The 24,482-nt window shown below is 36.6% G+C and overlaps 1 protein-coding gene across 3 annotated transcripts in view; it reads left to right on the plus strand.

Annotated features, from left to right (window-relative positions):
• The first annotated feature begins 399 nt into the window (after positions 1–399).
• The window catches only part of LOC131068483 (ankyrin repeat domain-containing protein, chloroplastic), a 90,113-nt gene continuing 66,030 nt past the window's right edge, over positions 400–24,482 (plus strand). For all 3 annotated transcript variants that reach the window (XM_058003664.2, XM_058003666.2, XM_058003667.2), the window contains exon 1: positions 400–1,530. In XM_058003664.2, coding sequence (XP_057859647.2) covers positions 510–1,530 — 1,021 coding nt within the window. In that variant the 5' untranslated portion in view covers positions 400–509. The remainder of the gene's footprint in view (positions 1,531–24,482) is intronic.

Here is a 24,482-nt window from a genome sequence, read left to right on the forward strand (position 1 = left end):
TGCAATTTTTTTTCAATTAATACTTAATTTTATAATAAAAAAATTATGACTAGATTTTTTAAAATTTAATATTTCAAAAATTCAATATTTTTAAATTTTTTTTCAATTTTCAATTATTAATATATATTTAAATTTAATTATTTTGATTGTTTTTTGTTTATATTATTAAAAATTGTAATTACATTTATTAAAAATTTTAAATATAAAAAAATTAGAAATTTGCAAAAATTGATTTATTTTCAATTTTTTTTTATGAATTTTAATTTTGTTCAATTTAATTTTTTTTTTGGATAGAAAATTTGTTAAACTGAAATTATATTCATTATTAATATTCCTATAATTTAAATTGATATCTCAACGTAGTTTTTTAATGTTGTAGAAATCATTACATGAATTACAAATCGTAGCCTGAAAAGTGAAGGTTTCCGTCTGAACGACCCTTATCCATTGAAAAAGAAAGCAGTGTTAAAAACAACAATACACAATACCGGGAACAGCAGCAGTAAGCCATGATAACTCACAAAGCTGCTTCCATATTTACCCCGCATAATTTCTCGCCAAACTCTCTTCCTCATTGTCTTCAGTACAAACTCCACAAATTCCAGTTGAGCCTACCATTTCGCCTCAGAAAATCGCTTCAACTCCGCACCTTCTTTTCTCACCAAAATTGGACGGATTATGGCCAAGATGACAACATTCTTGGCGACTGCGTTGTTTTTGAAGAAGGCATATTTGAACAACCACAAATTATAAGTAAACAGACAAAAAATATTTCAAAGGAGGATGAAGAAGAAGAAGAAGAAAGCTTAATACCGGAAGAATGGCGGGAGCTGCAAACGGAGCTCAACGTCCCAAAAAGGGAAAGAAAGAAAAGAATGCAGAGTATTGAATCGGCCAACAGTTTTCGGAGAAACAGAGAATTTGAGCTTTCCAGGGACGGTTTATCAGAAAACAATACTATTAAATTGCCAGAGTTGAATTTTACACAAACGATAAAAATCTCTGATAATCAAGCGACGGAGATTTCGTCTGCAGAGGCCGGGGGTTCAGATAATATTTCTGTTACGGAGGAATTGACGGGAATTTCTTCTGTCAAGGACGACAGTGACGAAAGTCGCTGCATTGAAGAGGAAAATGTACAAGCCTTGAGGAGTTTCTCTGTTGGTGAAAGGGGTATAAGTTCTTCTCAAACGTCACAAATTTATTCTTCTTCTGTGAGAGAACGCAATGGACAAATTAGTTGTGCTGAAGGGGAAAGTGGGAAGCCACCGGAGAACTTTTTTGTTAGTGATGGGATTTTAAGTCCATCTCAAGTGACAGAAGTTTCTTCTTCTGTTAGTGAAGGGAATGATGAAATTCATTGGGGAAACGGTGTTGATAAAGTTAAAATTTCGTCAGAGAGTTCTGTTAATGCAAGGGTGTTTCCAAAGAACCCTCGGCTTCAGGTTGTCGGAGCGGGATTTGAAGAGATCTCTAAGAGGCTGGATGAAAAGTACAAGGTTGAAGATGATGAAGAAAATCAGCCACAAGGTACATTTTGTTTTTGAAAGTACTTGTTTATTGCCAGTCGTACCTACTACATGAATCTCAAATCAAGAGGTATTACACATTTTGTTTTTGTAGTTGCTCGTGTGTTTGCAGTCATAACCTTATACATGAAATTTCAAATCAAGACAATTAAATGAAGTTGGGGAGAATTTAATTAAATACAAACAGCTACTGTCTAAAGGACGAGAGTGGAATCTTTAATGGTTGTTGTTTCTCTTAGTTCTGACACACAAACCAGAAAATTGTACAAGGCGACAAAGAAAGAGGTTTTACAAACCATGAATCTAACTACTGTTGGTAGGGATTAGCTTGTCCATTTATCAACTAGGTTTATGCAGACCAGTTCTGTCTCTGTGTGTGTTGACTTTTTAATTTGCCTCTTGTGAGAACACCAAACAGAACCCTTCTTCAAATTGTTAGGGGAAGTTTCCTGAGACACCACAAAATGGTAAGTTTCCTCAGATCTAATTAAATCTAAAACTAACACTAGACTATAAGTATAGGTAAGGTTTACAGGTGGGGGTTTGCATAAATGAAAATGATTAAATGCCTTTGTTTTTGGCCTTGGATGTATGTGCAGGACTACTAATAGTCAAGCCTTGCAACAAGATTTTTAGATATTAAAGAGACAAATTATCAAACACAAACTAAAACCACAACTTCCTACCAGTTAAAACATAGACTTGAATTCCGCTATTAACAACTTTGGTGAATGACTCTGGTAAACATTGTAAGTGCCTTTATGATTTTATATATGAACGATCCAAGCTAGTGGAAAAAATGTCCTATTAACAAGTTCATTCATTAAATTGAGATGAATAGGATTTTGAGGCAAGAGAAGTTTGAAGTAGGAAGTGTGTTTGAGATTTTGTTTTGTATTGCAAGTGGTTAAGATGCATCATTTGTTCTGAATTATGGTGAAATGGTGCCCAAGTTTTCTTTCATTGCAGATCTAAGAGCTCATAAGGTAGAGCAAAGTTACGAGACTCGGACTCGGGACTCAGGGTAAAACTTGGCGCAGACTCGGCAAAGTGAAAAACTCAAGAAATTTAGAGATTTTTAAAGATTTAAAACTTGTTTCATGTGCCCTCTATTAAATAAACCTTGAAGACACAATAACATCATCAAATAGAAGCTAATTGTTGGTTGTAATTAGGGCTGGCGGATTCCAATTGCCTTGGGCAACATTGGAATCCGCCTCCTTCATATAGGGCCTGGCCCAATACCTTTCGGTGCGCCTAAAAGGTTTCCACGCTTCACCCAAACCCACTCGCCTCCTTGATAGGGCCGACCCTATCTCACTTCACCTAAAAGGAATTAAAATAAATAAATATCTAAATGCAAAGAAGGCCGACATAAATAAAAAGCAATATGACTCCTATAAAGGTGGCGTATACTTCTCAATATCCTCATTCAGAATGCACATGCAAAATATATTCAGTGAAGGCGAAATTCATAGAAGGGCAGTTGGTAACAGCGAACTCCAATAGAAGTTATCAGATCTTGAAATAGGAGGCAGCGAACTTCACCAGATGGCAGCAGATCTCTAATAGAAGACAGCGAACCTATTTAGCAGCAGATTTCCAATTGAAGTGAGCGAACCCTTGAAGGACTTCATTGAAGGACTGTAATCTACTTAAGGTGCTGCTACCCTTGTTACACTCAGAAAATTCCGATGAGAAGGACTGCAAATCATAACCTCATTAGCAACCTAATTGTGAAGACTTCTATCTCTTCTTCTTTGTGACTGCAACCTCTATGCTCCAGATAAGTGTGTAATGTTCAGTTCATAATCATAATCAGATCTGAGGATCCTTTGGCTGGGTTTTTCCTCCTAGGAGGTTTTCCCAGGGTAACTGTGTTTTGTCCTTGTGCATTTCATTTCATTTCATTTTCTTATTATGCCTAAGTCTGGAAAACTATAAGTTAATTAACCTAGTTTAAACTAATTCTGATTTTTCTGAGTTTATTCAATCTGAAAGTACTAAAATTAACACTAATATGATTGCTTACACAACAATAAAGTTGACTTATATATTCAGTCCAATTCCCATCTATCATAAACTTCATGCCATAGTATCACAATCAATTGCCCAACTCAATATATCAAACTCGGCTCGTTAATGAAGAGCACATGATTATACTGAGACGGGGGGTGAATCGGTATAATAACAAACTTTTGCTTTTCAAATCTTGATTAGATGCAATATCAATACTTCAAAAATCTTAATCAACCACACATGCTAGATCTAGCAAGTAAGAACACAAATGAGAACATGATTTACGTGGAAACCCTTGCGGGATAGAACCATGGTAAAATATTGCTTTTGTATTGGGAACTTCTTACAAATTTCATAGACACCAACCAACAGGAGACGCCAATCCCCTCTAGAAGATTTGTAGGCACCAAACCTTCTGGAGACACCAATCCCCACAATTGAGCACCAACTCATCAGGAGACACCAAACCTCCAAATCGTGCAAAGTAGAAGGCACCAACCTTCGAAATGCAAAGTGATTATAATGTTGTTGGATCTGCCCGAGATCCCTTCAAGGTCTTCAACAAAATCTGCCCACTCCTCCACACAAATCTGTGTTGTCGATTGTAGCAGCGGGAGTCTCCTTGGCCGACTACGATCAAATATGCAATTAGCCTTTCGGCTTTGTATATTTGTATATGCCGATTAAAATAAACGATTTGTTAATAAAATATATATATTTTGTTGAAGGGCCGACTTGGTAAAAGTCCGCCACCCTTGAGGAAAGACGTGTTGATTTGAATGGAGCCGACCCTTGGTGAAGAGACACCCACGTATGGGTATAAACAAAGATCGGTTCCCTCTCCATTACATCGAATATAATCTACAGCAGTTCAAATCTAATCTACTGCAGTTCGAATACATACAGCAGTTCACTCTCACACTGCAGATTGCAGAACATCTACAGCAGTTTGCACTTCTAGAGTAGATCGGGTATCATCTAGAATAGTTCGTGTATCCTCAGCAGACCGATTCATTCTGATCATGCTTCAAAGAGTGAAGTGATTCACATTGATATTGTAAATGCGTCTTATTGTACCTATTTGTTAAATATAATAAGAGATCTTGTTGTTGGGTTTTTCCCCCAGGGTTTTCCCAGGGTTTTTTTCTGTGCAAATTTGATTGAATTGTCTTATATCTACATTCTATTAATCTGATCATAAAAATAACATGGTATCAGAGCGGGTTTAAGAAAATCGTGATCAGATTTCTCTAAAGCAGTGAAGTTCACTATTCTCCTCCCCATTCTAAGGAGTAATTCTTAGCATCAATATGATGAATGGACTCAAGGTTGAAGATAGGCTTGAAGGTGCAACAAACTTCACTTCATGGAAATATAGAGTTCTCATTGCACTTGAAGAAAATGATCTTCTTGAGTTCGTAGAAAAGGATGATATATCTGAACCAACCGATGTGTTGTGCATAGTGCACACACACCTCGTCCTTTTGACAGGGGACCCCCGTCGTTGCCCTTCTGGCTGCCCGAATGAGAGAGAACCCCTCCATTACTGCCCAGGATGTTTAGAACGAAAAGAGAGGCTCAACAAAATGAGATCTTTGTGCCGATAGCCTCTGCAATCAAACAAGTCAAAATGCCTTCATGACAAAGACTCGCAAAGTGGTGTAGTAGGCCGAAAATGCGAAAATCACAAAAATGTCTAAATCTTCCAAATCGGCTCATAGACTGAAAGTTCTAAATTGCGCGTTTTAACTCCAAAAGGTTCAGGTCGCGCAAAGTTGTCAAAGGCCGAAAATGGGTTAAGTTCGCCAAATCCTTCATTTGGCCGAAGTTCACCAAATCGGCTAATATGCCAAAAATGATAGAAGGAAAACATATTCGCGTGAAGAGGATGAAAGAACCGAGAAATGTAAAGCTCGCAAAGTGGCCTTAGAAGCCAAAAACGGGTCCAAATCGCACCAAATAGACCCATGGGCCAAAAATGAACTAAAGCGCAAAACCAATTTGCACAAAAGGGTCATTTGGCCGAAAATCCCATAGGCCGAAAATCATAAAGAGTCTAAGTCGCACAAAAGGGGTTCAAGGTCGAAAGTAGAGAAAAGGAAAAATCGTGCAAAAAGACCAAATAAGCCGAAAAAGAAGAAAGAAGACTAAAATCGCCTAAAGGACCAATTGGCCAAAAATAGTTAAAGGAGCAAAATCACTAAAAATTCTTCAAAAACCCGAATTCACTTAACTGAGGGGGAGAAAGCAAAGTTCGGTGGTTTCATTAAGTTTGCAAGCAAAGAAAGAGTCTTCACAAAGTTCGCTCATTTGAGCAAAAGTGGCTGAATTCCATGAAGCAAAAGGGGGCGTTTAAAATTAAAAGAGAGAAGTTCGCTTATTTTGAGTAAAAGACCAAATAAGCTCGAAATGAAGGAAATGAGTTTTAAAACATAAACCAAAATTGTGCATTTTCCTCCTAGTGGCCAACTTTCTTCTCTAGAAGTTAGGCATTTTAAGTCAAAACAACAAGAAGTTCGCCCAAACTAAGAACAAAGACTGAGTTTCACGAAACAAGAGGGGGGGATAGAATTTTAAAATGAAAGCTTGCAAATTTCCTCTCAAGGCTGAATTTCTCCCTTAGTTGAGAAAATAAGTGAAAAGATAAAGGGGCGAAATTTGTAAGGAGGAGTTTTGAACTCAAGGTCGCACATTTCCATTGAAGGGGGGGTCGATATGTCGTTTTGCCTAAAACCCGGGTCTTGACATTTAAAAGTTAAATTTAATATTTGTTAAATTAATTTATTTAATTTTTCAAATGATTAATGCGGGTCAAAATTGATTGTTTGCAGGATGACATCGGGAAGAGCTAGAGCGTCAACTTGAAACGCAAATCAAAGACGCGATCGCGACCAAAGTTGGGAAGTGACGATGCAGAATGCAGGATCAAAAAATGAAGCATGGGAAGCACGCCACCACTTGAACCAATAAGACCGAAGTGAAGAACACATAATGCTACAAAATGTGCATTCCCAAAAGGATACACAGCTGGATTTAATTCCAGAAATTCAGTTTTTGAAAACTGAAATGCTTTATTGTAAAAGAACTACTTGTGGGTCCCGTTCAAGATATTTTAAACAAGGGAACATAGGTCAGTTATGTCCAACTACTTGATAAACCTGAATTAAAGCCAAACAGTTGTAGGTAGTTGAAAATGTGGTTGAAGGGATAACTGAGAATTGAGTAGGCATGGGTTAAAGCTGCCAGGCTTCTAGAGGGCAGATCAGGGCCTTTGGATGCAGTCAATCCTGACCCTCAATTCAAATTGTAAAATCTATAAAAGGCAGGGTGCCTCTCATTGTAAAGGGTTAGATTTTTAGGGTTTAGAGTTTTTTTGTAGACAGTTAGAATAGGTTAGATTGTTAGAAGGTTAGAATTTAATAGTTAAGGAATAGAGTAGAAATGTTGTAGAAATTGTTGTAATAGTAGCTAGAATCAATATAATGGACATTGATTTTGGTGTTTATTGTAAATGTTATTGCAATTTCCAATTTAATAAACAAGTTATATGCTAGATAGTGTATTTCTGATTTTGGTATTATTATTATGACAATAATATTATTGTCTTTCTTTTCTGCAGGTCTGAAGGATGAACATGTATCGATTTCAATGTCATTCCTTTTCTTTTGAATGTTGTATATATAGTAAAGCAATCACGATCAAGTGGCACCTTGATCGGACATGTCTTTTAGACACGTCCGACCAAGATGTCACTTGGTCGTGACTGTCTACTAATTCATTCGGTGTTTATGATAATTTAATCGGTGCCAATACTAAATGATAACAGATCGATAAACACACCCGATAATGAATCGGTGTCAAGGCAAATGTTAACTGATCGATATAACCACACCCAAATGAATCGGAAGGCAAATGTTAACCGATCGATATAACCACACCCGAATGAATTGGTGTTAAAGCAGATTATGATATAAGCACACCCGATAATGAATCGGTGTTAAAGTAAACAATAACAATAACTAATAGCATTATATGCTATTGGGTTAATACCCCGATAGTATATTAATGCCCGATAGCATTTAGATCGACGCTTAACTATGTTAAGTAGGTCGTCGATCTAATCCATCTTTATCCAATATCAATATCATAATCAAGATCAAAGTTACAGTCTGATAAACATATTCAGTTCAGATAATCTAATAGCATAGATGAGTAAACCAAAAACAGAATAGAGGAGATTAATGAGTTAGGAAAATCTTATCTTGCAAAAGCTACTAATGCATTAACATTTATCATCTTGGTTTTAATCTGTTTGCATGTTTTCCTTCAGCAGATTAGATAAATCCTTTTGGTGTGTAGGTATTTGATGGATTTAGGCTCATACCATTGAAGATATGCTGATTGTGTATCCTTGTGTATGGTTAGCCCGAGCCTTTAAAATTGTGTTTAGTTCAATTGCAGGTGCTCGTCTGAGCTGCGCCAAAATTGGGTGTTTGGGCATGTACCTGCAGTCTGAAAATGTTGTAAGTGCCCTTGAAGATTGTACCGTTCTTGTGAGGTTGTGAGTTATTTTGGCCAAGTAGGGATTGGTTATGTTGAATCCGTCTACTTGCACACCAGTCTTGTTAACTTTAGGTCTCTTAACCCTGTCCTTTTGCATTTATTTTTCTTGCAACATCTTAGGATGCAGACCAGCTTGTTGTAAACGTAAGGCCCCTTGTGCTCCCAACAAATCACATCAGACCATTGAGTTATCCCGCAGTTAAGAACTGACATTTGGAACCTTGAGGTTGTCCCCTTTGATCAACTAAAACAACATTAGGGATTCCTTATACAAGAGAGGATAGGATACTCGACGAGTACATTCTATTCTGCATTGGCCGGATAGAGTCGTAGCAATGCAACTTTAGCCACGTCAATACGATGAAGCTGAGAAATTTCAAATGAAGAAAAATGGTATAAAGGCCAAGAAGATGTTGATTGATTCGGTGAAGGATCATTTAGTGCCACTTATCTCCAAGATGTCAACCGCTAGAGATATGTTCAAAACCTTGGAAGGACTTTATGAGATCAACAACACTAGTAGAGCCCTAGCTCTAAGGCAACAACTTCATCAAATCAAGATGGCGAAAGGAGAATCTGTCATATCATACTTCATGAAGATTATTGAGTTAAGAGATTAACTAAGCGCCATTGGAGATCAAGTTGTGGACAAAGACCTTGTCATGTTGGCATTAAATGGTCTCCCTCAATCTTGGGAACCATTAATTCAAAGTGTTAGTGGGAGATCCAAGTTTCCCAAGTTTGACCGTCTTTGTGCAGATTGCATCCAAGAAGAATCTAGGTTGGCTGCAAGGGGAAATGGCCGAAACTCTCACAATGAAGAAAATCATGATCTAGCCACTCAAACTACAAAGAAGAAAGGAAGAGATGGGAGAAAAGGCAACTTCAAAAGAAACATAGATAGAAGTTCAGTTTCCATACCTAATTCTAAGAAGAAGAAAGATCTCTCCCACATCTAGTGTTTTAGATGTGACAAGTACGGTCACTATGCAAGAGATTGTTTGACAAGGCCAAAGCAACATGCTTCTATGGCAGATGTTGGTGAAGTGTCTCCTCAAAAGGAATCTAGGAACAACCAAGAAGGGTTTCTATTTATTTCTGCCCTATCTAGCAGTGTTCCAACCGATAGCAGCACTTGGTTGATTGATAGTGGCGCTTCTTGTCACATCACAGGTTATAGGGAACATCTTTCAGACTTGGTGGAAAGAAAGACCAATCTTCAAGTGGTAATTGGAGATGATGCATGCTACTCGGTGAAAGGCTCTAGATCTACCTCTCTCAACTTAGAATCTGACATCCCTCTCCATCAAAGTGATGTCTTGTTCGTGCTGGGAATCAAGAGGAACCTTGTCTCCATTTCAGCCTTGGAAGACTGTAAAGTTCCCTACCCAATATCCTGAAATGAAGGCAAAGAGTTGGTAAACTGAAAGAAAGCAATTACCCTTTTAATCTAATAATTTTTGATAATATACGTAAAGATCCAAATTATTAAGAATCCTATGGTTTCACATATTAAATAATTATGATTTAATTATCAGTTGTGCGGTTCCAGTTTAATGTTACAGGTTTGGTAATCATGATAGGGTTGCCCATCCAGACCCTGCTATGCCCACTGGTCTTACTGGCATAGTGTGGGTCTTACGTCCCTAACCATACTCCGTTTGGGGTTCCAAGTCTTGTCCCGATTGCCCATCCAGACCAGGCTGTGCCCATCGGGTCATACAACGTGGTGTGGGTCTTATCTCCCTGATCATACTTGTACCCTTATCATTTCACTATAGTTGATCACATATTAATCAATTAATACCTTATTTATATTGTTATTCATTGATTATCTATTCTGATCTTCATTATGTTATTCAACACCATTGCTTGTTCTACAGATGGTATTAAATATATGACCATAGTATTGTCATCTTACTGTGCCTTCATCAGATTCAGTTCACATTATCATTATAGGTAATTTTATGATTATTATATCGGGGAAACAGAATATAAATCCATTAGACTTATATACTGTGTTATAATGTGTTTCATTCTATTATGATTACATATATCAAATCATCGACATTAGATATGCTGTGAATTTTCTGTAGCTTTATTAGCAGATTATTAGCAGATTTCCAGACAAGTGAAAGCAGTCTGTATTTATCTCATATTATAACTGTTTGACAACGACTGATACAGTTTATTAATCTCCATTATTAGGCACACTAAATTATTCTATTACTATTACTTGTTATGCAGAATGCAAATCCATTAATGTTATTTAATGTAATATAATATGATTCTTTGCTTTATGAATTTGAATGCATCCACAGATTACTACAGATTTCTGAAGGTTTATTACAGATTAATTTCAGCTACTAAATTATTATAAATCTGTTTATATATATTATATATTCAAACTGCTTTGAAATTTTAATGATCATATCAGCATTAAAATTTATTATCTATCATACGAACTAGATATTCACATTGTTCAGTTCCTAAGGAGACTTACCTGGATCGGCTCTCCTCTGATTTTTTCCTGATCGCCTTTCCTTGGGACTTTCCTTCCTTCCCTGGCGCGATTCCTTAATTCTTTTATTCTCGTCTGCAAGCTTTTCCCTCTCCAATCCTCTCCTCCCCTGTAGGAGCCCATCGAAGCCTTATAAAACGTATCGTGCAACCATGGCCGGATGAGTCATGACCCTTTGGAGGGATGCAATATCGCACGGTATAACTTATGGGTTATAAGTAACAAAATATTTAATATCAATCGTTAACATTTACAATAGAATATCATTTTGATTACACTATTAAGCAATAGTAATTTACATAAATCAGATATTACATAAATATTGTTGTTTTTTAACACAACAAATGCGTTTAATATTCAGTGTCAAAAATTAAATAAAGATTTGTAGTATAAAAATATATTCATGTTTAGTACATTCAATTCTGGGACATGACAAAGACAAAGGTTATCAAGTTGCATTTTCAGAAGGGAAAGTTCTTGCTTGGCCAAAGAACTCTAGCATCAAGACAACACGTGTGATTGGGAATCGGCATGAAAGTCTATACAAGTTTTCCATCCGTCCAGTTCAAGCTCTCCTACATGACTCTACCAGTTCCAGCAAGCTATGGCATATAAGACTTGCTCATTTGCACTACAAGGCTCTCCCATCATTGGAGAAAATGGTTAAAAGTGTACCTAAGCTCAACCATGAACATGGTGGCACTTGTAAAGGTTGCGCCATGGGTAAAAATATTAAGAGTCCATTTCATAGTAGTGAAAGTAGGTCAAAAGAAATATTAGACCTTGTACATTTTGATTTATGTGGTCCAATGTCAATGGCACCCCTAAGTGGATTTTTGTATTATGTAATTTTCATGGATGATTACTCTAGGAAGACTTGGATTTATTTTTTGAAGTCCAAAGAGTCTGAAGAAGTCCTAGATAGCTTTAAAGAGTTTAAGGCCCAAGTAGAAAACTTGTCTGTGAAGAGGATTAAAGTCTTAAGGTCTGATAATGGAGGTGAATACACTTCAGCAAGCTTTCGTAATTTCTGCATTGAGGCAAGAATTAAGAGGGAGCTTTGTGTTCCTTACAACCCACATCAAAATGGGATTGCAGAAAGGAAGAACAGATCCATAGTTGAAGCAGCTAAAGCCATGATTCATGACCAAGACTTGCAAACCTTTCTTTGGGCAGAAGCTTCTAGAACAATAGTATATGTTCAGAATAGATGTCCTCATCGGATATTGCAGAACATGGCTCCAGAAGAAGCCTTTTCAGGGGTTAAGCTTGAAGTGAGTCATTTGAGAATCTTTGGTTGCCCAGTATACGTTCATGTACCTAAAGATAAAAGAACCAAGTTGGAACCTTCTGGCAAGAGAGGAATATTTATGGGCTACAGTGAAATTTCAAAAGCCTACAGGATTAACTTTCCAAGACAGAAACATATAGAGGTTAGCAGAGATGTTACATTTGAGGAAGATGTTGCATTCAGAAGATCTAAAGGTTCATGCATGGAGATAGATGATGATGACCTGTAAAATCCTCAAGACATGGATGTTGATCATACTCCTGAGATTCAGAGGGAGTCTACTGAACTTGTAGAGGCTGTTGATCCAATTGAACCCTTGGAACCTATTGATGGTCTGAGAGACATTGTCATAAGCAAGAAGAGACCTCTTTGGGCTAGGAAAATTACGCAGGAGGCTGAAAAGTTTGTAGCTCCTAGAGGCACATTCAAAGAAAGCAAAAGACCTCAGGAATTTTCAAGTTATGTTGCATTAATGAGTAATATCATTGAATTTGAACCTTCCAGTGTTGAGGAAGCTTCAAGTCAGCATGCATGGAGAGATGCTATGGATGAAGAATATCAATCCATTATTAAGAATGATGTTTGGGACATTGTTCCAAGACCTGAAGGTAAATCAGTTGTATCCTTCAAATGGCTGTTCAAGATCAAGCATGCAGCAGATGGAAGTATTGAGAAATACAAAGCAAGATTTGTAGCTAGAGGATTCTCTCAAAAGGAGGGAATAGACTATGAAGAAACCTTTGCTCTAGTTGCCCGCTATACTTCTATCAGGACTATTATTGACATTGCAGCAACAAAATGATGGATCTACATCAGATGGATGTGAAGACAGATTTTCTCAATGGGGTAATTGAAGAAGAGGTCTACATTGAGCAACCTGAAGGCTTTTTGATTCATGGGAAGGAGTCTCATGTTTGCAGATTAAAGAAGGCTTTGTATGGCCTAAAGCAAGCTCCTCGTGCTTGGTATGAGAGGATTGATCGATACTTGATGGGCTTGGGGTTCTTCAAGAATGATGCAGATCCAAATCTTTACTTCAAGGTAATTGATGGCGAGGCTCTTATTTTGGTTCTTTATGTTGATGATTTATTTATTACTGGAGAAGATCATCTCATTGACAAATGTAAGGAGGAGTTAGCTTCTGAGTTTGAGATGAAGGACCTAGGTCTTATGCACTATTTTCTAGGATTGGAGGTATGGCAAAGACCCGGTGAGATTATTCTAAGTCAAGGGAAATATACCATAGATATCTTGAAGAGATTTGGAATGATGGACTGCAAGTCTATGTCTACAACTATGGAGACAAATTTGAAGAAGTTGAGTGAGTCTGCAGCTAGTTCAGATTTGGTAGGCTAGTTCAGATTTGGTAGATCCTATCATGTACAGACAATTGATTGGTTCATTGATGTATCTAGTCAATACTAGACCTGACATTTGTTATGCAATGAGTTCTCTCAGTTAGTTTATATGTGAACCAAGACATATTCATCTAGTTGTAGCAAAACATATATTGAGGTACTTGCGTGGCACTGTAGGATATGGGTTGAGATATACTTCTAGTGCTGATCTAAATCTGCAAGGATATTCTGATTTTGATTGGGCAAGGAGTGTTACTAATTGGAAGAGCACCTCAGGTTGTTGCTTCAGTTTGGGGTCTGCTATGGTTTCTTGGTGTAGTAGGAAGCAGTCTTCAGTGGCACTAAGCACCGCAGAAGAAGAGTTTATTGCAGCATGTGTGGCAGCCCGAGAAGCAGTGTGGCTTCGGAAGCTCCTTGTAGGATTGTTTGGACAATCGATGGAGCCTACTGTCATTCATTGTGATAATCAAAGTTGTGTGAAACTTTCTGTCAACCTTGTGTTTCATGACAGAACAAAACATGTGGAGATCAAATACCACTACATTCAAGATATGATTCTAAAGAAAGCCATTCAGCTGTGGTACATTAGCATTGATGATTAGACGACCGATATTCTCACCAAGTCCCTTGCCAAAGTGAAGTTTGTGCATTTTCGAGACAAGCTTGGAGTGCACTTGGGCATTTTGTGCATTTTTGTGATATTATTAAAACCATTAAATGGGGCAATTTTTGTGATATTATTAAAACCATTAAATGGGGCAATTTTTGTGATATTATTAAAACCATCTAATTGGGCCAACCTTCTTTTTGTGATATTATTAAAACTCTTTCCCAAAACTTGGGCGCTTGCAATAAGAAGGTTGGCCCAATTAGATGGGGCACACAAAAACTATTAAATTAAAGGGGCACACAAAAATTATTAAATTACATTCTCTTTGTCAAAGAGGTCGGTCCACTTGCTGTCCCATAAGTATATTAATAAAATATTAATATAATTACCATTAAACAAGGCCACTTCCACACAGGGTTTTTATTAATATTCTGCCTTATGATTTAATTCTTCTGCTCTCAGGAAGCAATAATGTCTGCTCCAGGAACACCTCCATCTCTGCCTTCATTTCTGCTCTTTTTAACAATACAACTGTTTTACATCAATAACAAAATAATCCAACAATTAAACCTCCAAAACCCACACCAAGAAAGTACTAAATCCACGTCAAAGGAAAGAGTTTCCTCACTTTCCAAGGAAGTCGCCAAACCCTCCATAAATCCCACACCAAAAAGTATCATAATGCAGCCGACCAAGCTTCTCAAAAATCCATGCTAGACAATATCCCCATTAAATCTCCACCAATAAGATACTTCAAAAACTGGAAATCTGTTTCTGAATAGGTCTTTCACAATATTTGCAATATGACCAGATAACCTACAATTTTGTCTCTGAAAGAGACTTCACAAAATTGAAAACTCAATCTTTGGAAGCACAATGAAATACTTGTAAGATATCTGCAACAATACCAGCCAAAGTAGATCTTTCACTATCGTAGCTAGTCTTCTTCAAGGGGATTTCATCCTCAGGAAGGCTGAGTCAAACCAAGTCCAACTCCAGAAACCACATAGGGTTTTTTTCACATCAGAGAGAAATAGCAGAAATAATAAACTCAACAACTGTCATGCCCCCGCCATGATCCTTCTCACCACCTACCTTAAAAGAAAATAATTTAATAAAATCAGATATACATGCTCAGAAAATTGTCTTATTTATAAGACCACAATTTTCTAATATCAAAGCCTAACAGCCACTCGAGGGAGTTATTAATACTGATTTCTTTAACTAGTGATTTGTTAGTCTTAAACCAGTCATTGAGTAAACCAATTTCCTAAAGCCACGATGGATGAATAGGCTTGGGGAGAGGCAGCGATTCTATGCTCATGTCAATACATGTGTTTATCAATCATTGACAGGAAGCAACTGCCTTAATCAGCAAACTTGTGAACTTAGCAAATTACTGAGCATGCGGTTGCCAAGAGGTATGTAGTTAATTTGGAAAAAAGTAGCGTTTTATTAAGTCAGGGGTAACGGTCAGCTTGAAAGGAGACACCACTTTAGAAGGGACGTGGCCATAAGAAGGGTCATAACCCTCCATTACCGATGGAGGGATATACTTATATGTTGCAGATCGACACTCCAAGGAGAGGAGGAGGGATATGGATAAGGATATAGAATATTGGATGCCTTAGCAAGTAATCAGATCAGACTATAATCTGTTAATATTCCAATTTTCTGTGGTAATGTAGAGATTATTGTTCAGTTCTATATATGAATTTATATGCACATCTCTGTTATATACTAATAAGTATTAAAATATACATAACAACACTACAACAGTCTGTCACATAGGGTAAGGAAGGAACCGCATTAAGAGAGAACAACTTGTAGGGCACCTCGCTACAGTGGCAAGTAGAGAGAACAGCTATTAGGGCACCCTATTGCATTGTAAGAGAGGGAGAGAATGGCTAAGTGCACCCTATTGCAATTTCCCTTCCAACCTTGTAATGTCCCTTATTTGGAAGCTGTCATATTTCCAACAATTATTATACATTACTGAATGCATTACCAAGTTATTATGCCCATTTTACAATTAATTCTACATTTCATAATTCATAGCCTTCTATATTATGATCTAACCTTGTTACTACCAAACCCTAAGGGAGGAAGGGGTGATTATGTTGCCAAGGCGCTAAGAAACCAAACTACACAGGCTCCCTCAAGGTATACGGATGCAGACCCTTACCCCATCTCGAAATTATACCCTCAAGGTTTATGGAATCCGATCCTTACCCCATCTCGAAATTATAACCTCAAGGTTTATGGAATCCGATCCTTACCCCATCTCGGGACTACCTAATTGGTTGGAATTAGACTGCCTCTCCCTGAGCACAAATCTAGCCCATCCTCGAAAAGGCATTTGCGAAAGATGAAGGAATAGGCTATGGGTATTCTAACTTTTCATGTGCTATGAATATATATGAAATTAAGTATGACTGTCATACGTATTGCAGTCTATATAAATATTACTACTAAATTCTGCATAAGAACATTATCAGGCTTCATATATCAAGCATACATATTAAGCACATCCCCATGCATACCACCAAGAACAAGGATGTTACTGCTTGTAACTTAATAACAGTTCTGATCTGATCTGATTGATGGTGATCCCTGGAGGCTTTTGATTCCTTTCCTTTGTATCTCTCAATGTGAGGGAGAGGTCACACCTCTTCATCATGTATGCCCTTTGGCAAGAGACACACCCTTTCACCATTATCACCCTTTGAAAGAGTACAACTCTTCATTATTTCTTCCCTTTGAAAGGGACACAACCTTTCACAATCAGATCTGCATATCTGATTCCCCAATTATCCCCCCTCAAATGAGGTTCTCTTCTCCCTTTTATATCTCATGTTTGAGGGAGTCAAAACTTTTCATTTTTGGTCTTTTGACCATTCATTAACTTAATTAAATTTTAATTATATTCTTTTATATCTTAATTTAATTTTTAATATTTTAATTTTTTTTATTATTTATTATTAAATTCTATTTCAAAGTGGGGACATTACAAACCCCTACGTTGAGGAACCGTTGATGAACCCAAAGATCTCCAGCCATGGAAGAATAAAGGGGGATTGCATGGAGGGAGAACAGTTGTCTTAAGCACCCTACCATGCCTCCTTATTCCATATCTTATATAACTGAGATTCACATACAAATCAGACTTGCTGCATATTGATGAATATATGATTTCCCTTCTCTAATAGACTTATTTCATGAATTGTGTCTGCAATGTTACCTAACTTGATTGCAGGTTTCTGGAACAGGCTTAGCTCATCTTATTTTTAAGAAAAAAATGTACCCCTAACTATATTATATGCTTTGTTTCATTTGGTTTTGTGAATTTAGGGCAAAATGTAGAATGGTCCAGCAAGGGGACATTACAAATGGTATCAGAGCATGATCCTGCCCTCCTACAGGGTAAAGACGAATCAATGAATCATTCTAGTCAATGAGAAGGAATCTAACAATACGTATTTTTATGTGTATGCTCTGTGTTTGGTTCAATACAAGTGAAATGTAATCCACAATGGTGAGAACAAGTCAAGAGATTCTAATGGGAATCTTATCAATTTGTTCCACTCCAAATCCCCAACCATCTAGCATAATCTCCTAGTAATTTGTTCCACTCCAAATCCCCAACCATCTAGCATAATCTCCTAGTATGAGAGAGAAAGGACAACATGCAGGCATTTTACTGTCAACCGTGTAGCATAACAAGGCCTCTTGCACATTGTCCATGTTGATGGGTAGCATCAAAATGAGATACTGTAATAGTGTGAATACCTATGACTATGAGACATTAAACTCAAGTAATCAAAGTGTTTTGAAGATGCCTTGGTCAAGGTCTTAGAACAATATTACAACACATTTGCAGCATGATTATGATTAGTTTGAGAGTACCTGCACCACATTGCATCGATATATTGATGCAATAAAATTGTAACTAAATAAAAGGCTTGGGGCCACAATCCATCACATAACACAAATATTTGCACAATAAAGTTGTAGAGCCACAACACACCCACAACATCAGGTTCAAGCTAAATTCATTCACAACTATGGTGAGTACCACAAGGTACTTAGAGAGAGTGATGATTTGACTAAAGAAGAAATGTTCCCCTCGTGACATTGAGAACTAAGAAGGAATATTTGCAGCATTACAAACCATCGATGAGATTCTTCAACATTCTATGGACTCTGTTAAATTTGCAAAGATAAAATCATTGTAGTGGGACCTAGGTGTAGATCAACTGATAATGTTTGTTTTATAGTCCCCTTTAGTGGAAAATAAGGCAATTATAAGCTATAACTTAATTTGCCATGAAATTGCTCTTGATCAAGAGGAAAGACATATCCCATTATAGACGTCTACCAATTAATCCAATCCAACTAGAATGATGGAATATGGAAAGTATTAGTAAAAATGGTCAAAGGTGAGTCTTCTTTTGACATCTTGAAGAACAAGTTCTGAAAATTGTCAATGATCCTCTGGAGACATGGACATGAAAATGGGAGGCCATTTTATAACAAAAGTTACAAAACCAAACATTGCATGCTAAATCTGGAGTACAAATGCCAAACCAATAAACCAGACTTGTCTCATATATAACTAGGAGATGATTTGAAGGAGAAGTTTCAATTGGATTACCCTACCACGATAATGTGATTATTCTAATACAAGATCTATTCCACCCTTGTCAAATTCAATCACAAGGGGACAAGATGGTGAAACAAAAGGGACAGTTCTTAAAACCCTTATGACAAAGAACATTACACAGATATGTGCCATGCTTTCTTATTTTAACATTAAGAGCTATCTATGATATTGTGCATGCAGTGGGATAACCTAATTGTTTCTCTACAGTTACACAGTAATGCATGAGAAAAACTTACGAATCTTGTCAACTCTAGATTCTATTGTTACAAGTTAGTTCAAAATTGCAATTAAGGTAATATCAGAGTTGCACAGCAGAATCTAATTGTGCTATAATTCTAAGGGTTGATTTGAATCCGTGTAGTAAAAAAAGATTCAATGAAAACTAACATTGCTTGAGGACAAGCAATCTCGGGAAGTGCGGACTGTCATGCCCCCACCATGATACTTCTCACCATCTACCTTAAAAGAAAAAAAAATAATAAAATCAGATATACATGCTGAGAAAATTGTATTATTTGTAGGACTTCACAATTTTCTAATATCAATGCGTAACAGCCACTCGAGGGAGTATTCATTTCTTTAACTAGCGATACGTTAGTCTTAAACCAGTCATTGAGTAAACCAATTTCCTAAAGCCACTATGGATGAAGAAGCTTGGGGACAGGCAGTGATTCTTTGCTCATGTCAACAGGTGTTTATCAATCATTGGCAGGAAGCAACTCCTTTAATCAGCAAACTCATAAACTTAGCAAATTTCTGAGCATGCGGTTGCCAAGGGGTATGTATAATTTGAAAAAAGGTAGAGATTTATTAAGTCAAGGGGTAATGGTCAGCTTGAAAGGAGACACCACTTTAGAAGGGACGTGGGCTTAAGAAGGGATATATATATATATATATATATATATATATATATATATATTGCAGATCGACACTCCAAGGAGAGGAGGAGGGATATAGATATGGTAGAGGATATTGGATGCCTTAGCAAGTAATCAAATCAGACTATAATCTATTAATATTCCAATTTCTTGTGGTAATGTAGAGATTATTGCTTAGTTCTATATATGAATATATTTGCAAATCTCTGTTATATACTAATAAGCATTAAAATATACATATCAACACTACAACAGTCTACCACATAGGGTAAGGAAAGAACTGCATTAAGGGAGAACAGTTTGTAGGGCACCTTGCTATAGTGGCAACTAGGAAGAACAGCTTTTAGGGCACCCTATTGCACTGTAAGAGAGGAAGAGAATGGCTCAGGGCACCCTATTGCAATTTCCCTTCCAACTCCCACGTTGAGGGACTGTTGATGAACCCAAAGATCTCCAGCCATGGAAGAATGGAGGGGGATTGCATGGAGGGAGAACGGCTGTCTTAAGGCACCCTACCATGCCTCCTTGTTCCATATCTTATATGACTGAGATTCACATACAAATCAGACTTGCTGCATATTGATGAATATATGATTTCCCTGCTCTAATAATAGACTTATTTCATGAATTGTGTCTGCAATGTTACCTAACTTGATTGTAGCTTTCCGGAACAGGTTTAGCTCATCTTATTCTTAAGAAAAAAATGTACCCCTAACTATATTATATGCTTTGTTTCATTTGGTTTTGTGAATTTAGGGCAAAATATAGAATGGTTCAAGGGGACATTACAACAACCTACAAATGAGCTCCAAAAACCCTTTTTATAAACTTCAAGAACAACACCCTAATTAGGGTTATGCAACCTTTTAATTTAATTTTAAATTCACCTTATGTCTCCCTAAGTTGATACTCACTTCAAAGCACTTTATTTAATTATTTAAAACCTTAGGCACCAATATAAAAGCATTTTATCAAATTAAATAACATTAGTTAAATATTTAATTTAACTTTAGTATTCTAACATTATTTAACTTAATATCTCAAAACACTTTATGTCGCCAAGATACCATTAATTTAAGCAATCATTGACTATTTAGAAATAGTAACTTTGCCAACTGACCAAGTTGATATCCTAATTGACACTTACTATAAATAGTGAGTACAAACAAATTGTTTGAGATCCCTCCAACTCTAATAAATCCTTTGAGCTCATTGGTGACAATGAAATACTCCTCTGAATTGGTTGACACAAACCTTGAAAATCAGTGCCAACTGCACTACAAGAGAACCCAAAAAAAGGGACATTATGTTATTTGTTACCACCAGTTGTCTTTTACACTTGCATAGTGACTTTAGTGGTGTGTAATAATGTTAGCTATTATTAATATTTAGAATCTTGTACAAATGTTGTGTTTATTTATTGTCGGGTACATCTCTCAAACTCTATAAAGGAGATTGAACCTCTTCGTAATTGTCACTCCAATATTATATTGTGTTATTGTTTGAATGTGCTCATTGCCCTTTTTTAAAATGTGGTGTCAGAGCAATGTTTTTAGCCTACGCGTTAGTCTGAAGTTGGTTGTCCATTATTGGTCTTGCTTTCTCTGATTTTGAGTTACGTAATGTAGATTTGGAAAAATCATCCAAGGAAATTTGACATAATCTGAATAAATTGTTTGGAGCAAAAGTGTTTAATGCAAATTTTCTTGAAAGCTTCAGATATTTAAGTTCAAGATGGTTAGTTGAGTCACTATGTGTACCCACATAAGCAATTTAAGATTTCTAATTTGATAGCTAGAAGTCAATCCTATGGTAAATGATGAAGATGTCAAAGTTATTATGTTAAACAGTTTGACTTCTAAGTTTAGCAATGCCATTTTTACTCTTGGTCATATGACTTATGAAACTTTGGAAGACATGATTTGAGCTCGTTTAGTTGAAGAAAAGAGAACCATTGTAGGAGACATAGAAGATGATCATCAACATGAGACTGCATTATATTGAAGAAACAGTCATAGAGGATTAGATAAAGATAAAGGGGAGATTGAATTTTTAATTGCAAGAAAAGTGATCACACAGCTGTAATGTCCCCTACTAGATGTAGACCTTTTTAACAACAATTACCTAATTTTAATACACTTATGACTTAAATTAATTTGCTTGATCAGGAAACAATTTCCATTCTTAACTTGCTAAAAGTATATCTGAAACAGATATCTATCACACTCAATGTAATTATTCTTGAATCTAATATCCTACTGCAATCAAGAATTCATTAGTTTATAAATCCGACATAGGGCTTGAGGCTTACCTTGTATTAGAGGAGTGGAGACTTATAAAGATAACCTGCACCACAAGGAAATGCAAACACCTACGAGCATATCCATTCTTAATCAGTCATAATCTATTCTAAGGTAACAATAGAAAGAGTGGGTATACAAAACATGAAAGGGTTGCTTGGGTCCGTTGTCTACCCAGTCCAAAGAATGGTTGCTTCTAACCTCCTTGCTAGACTTGGCGGCCCATGTTGCTGTCCCTTCCAAGCCCATTACCTATACACCAAGACATGAAAGGGTTGCTTGGGTCTGTTGTCTACCAAGCCCAAGGAATGGTTACTTCTAATCTCCTTGCTAGACTTGGCGGCCCATGTTGCTGTCCCTTCCAAGCCTAATTTATATGAAGGATTCAACAACCCTTTCTCTCCCTACACCTATTCCCATTATGGAGCTCAAGGAGAATCACACAAAGCGTCTCGAGTCCATCCCTCTCCAACAAGCCCAAGAGCACCAAGGACCTCGCCAACTTGGCCTCTTGGCCCACACTCGGGGTAGGCATACCTGCTGGAGCCTAGTGCTCTTGCTTCCTTGTATTCTCCCTCCATAATTGGATGGTGAGATTGAAAGGTATTACAGACTCCATCATATAATTTACTTAATCATCATATGAACAGTTAGTGATAGAAAGGCATTGTTACACTGTCATACATATTGCAGTCTATATTAAATTTAATATTACTATTAAATTCTGCATAAGAACATTATCAGGTTCCATATATTAAGCATACATATTCAGCACATCATCATGCATACCACCAAGAACCAAGACATTACTGCCTATAACTTAATAACAGTTCTGATCTGATCTGATCGATTCCCTTTAGTGTTCTCAGAATGACCAGAGAACAATGATCTTATCATTTACTGTTATCATAAATAGCAATTGAATGTTATTCATACTATCTACTGCTATCAGAATAGAACAGTGATCAGATTACTTAGTTGTTAACATAAATAACAAATGAATGTGATTCATACTGTCTAGTGCTCTCAGAATAGAGCAGTGATCATGTCATTTAGTATCATCATAAATAACAGGTGAACAATATTCAGACTAGCAATAGAACAGTGATCGTAGTTGGCAAGTGAATGGTACACTAACGATACTGAACCCATAGGTTGTTGTGAACAAGTTTAATTTTATTCTAATTCTTGCTGAGTGGTACTGTTTGTTACAGAACATTAGTAGTGTATCAGTTCATGCCTGGAGTCTTTCTTATGGCTTAGAGGCAACTTACAATGGCTGCGGTGGTCTGAGTTACTTCTGTTGTGTGAGATATTACTCTCCCGATTTATTTCTTATTTCCTCTGATGCCTTTTTTTCCCCTAACTTCCCTCCTCCCTTTCCTATCCTCCCTCTGGATGCTTTATATGAGCAAGGGAGGGTGATGGCTCAAGGAAGAGTCACCACTATTCAAAGGGGGGTGACTTTTCCAAGGAGTTGTGCCTTAGGATTACGTGGGACCTCTTTGGAGATTAGGGACCCATTTATTAATTTATTTCATCCCAAACATTTCATGAATATCATCATTTAATAAATATTAATTAATTAATAATATTATCAAACATTCTTTAATTAATATTTATTAAATAATATTATCAAATATTCATTAATTAATAATAATATTAATATCAAACAAAAACTCATTAAATATTAAATAATTAATAATAAAATATCAATTAATTAATAATAATATCAAACAAACATGCATTAAATATTAATTAATTAATAGTGATTGCTACATTTATTATAAAATCATATTTCAAAGTGGGGACATTACAACAACTTGGAACTATAGAAGTTTAGCCAATGATTTTCTCAAGGGAAAGCTCAAAGACAAATCAAATGAAGCTAATACAACCATTGTTGAAGATCCACTGGATGTTGATAGTGGTGAAAAATTTGTTGATGAAGTACATGTATTTTAAGTAGCTCACACTTAGAAGATAGGAAGGGATCTAGTGTAGATGAAGTTTAACATGGATGTCCGTGCAGTTAGTTCAAGAGTTTGTGGATCTTAGGAATTATACCCTCATGAGAGTCACAAGTAAACTTGATGGAGCACCATGGATGTATAGCAACATTGTTGTTTGTTCAATAATTTAGGAGATTTGTAATTTGGGAGTTTGGGGAGGTATTGTGCATGAGGACAATACACTCAAATAGCTTCAAATATGTTATTGAATTATAATGCAAATAACAAATATGTTAGGATACAACTGGTCTAGGGCCTAGATGTGCATGAGGACAATACACTCAAATAGGGGAAAGATGAAGATGTAGATTGTATTTGGTTGTTTTTTCATTTTGACTTATTATCATATGTAAACAATTATTATGCTTTTATACAATTATTATGCGATCCCTTTCTTACGAAACATTTGGGAGTCACAAGCGTTCTAGGGTCCGAAGTTTTTTAAAAGTTACGAAACATGCGCTAGGGTCCGAAACATATTACCCTAAAAATCGCAAAACGCCTTAAAACGTGAAATCCCAAACATGATAGACATCTGAAACACTTCCAAGTTTGCGAGAAGAGGCGTTGAAGGTCCGAAATTGATAAAGGCGTTAAAATTCATCCAAAAACTCTGAAATCGCCAAGGACGCGAAAATCGCGAGGGATGCAACAGCTTCAAAGTTTGTGTAACTTGCAGAAGGCACCCAATGGTCTGAAGTTCGTCCTTAGGGTTTTAGAAATCGCAATTTGAAATTT

This window comes from Cryptomeria japonica, chromosome 3, assembly GCF_030272615.1.
Source record: "Cryptomeria japonica chromosome 3, Sugi_1.0, whole genome shotgun sequence".
Classification (NCBI taxonomy): domain Eukaryota; kingdom Viridiplantae; phylum Streptophyta; class Pinopsida; order Cupressales; family Cupressaceae; genus Cryptomeria; species Cryptomeria japonica.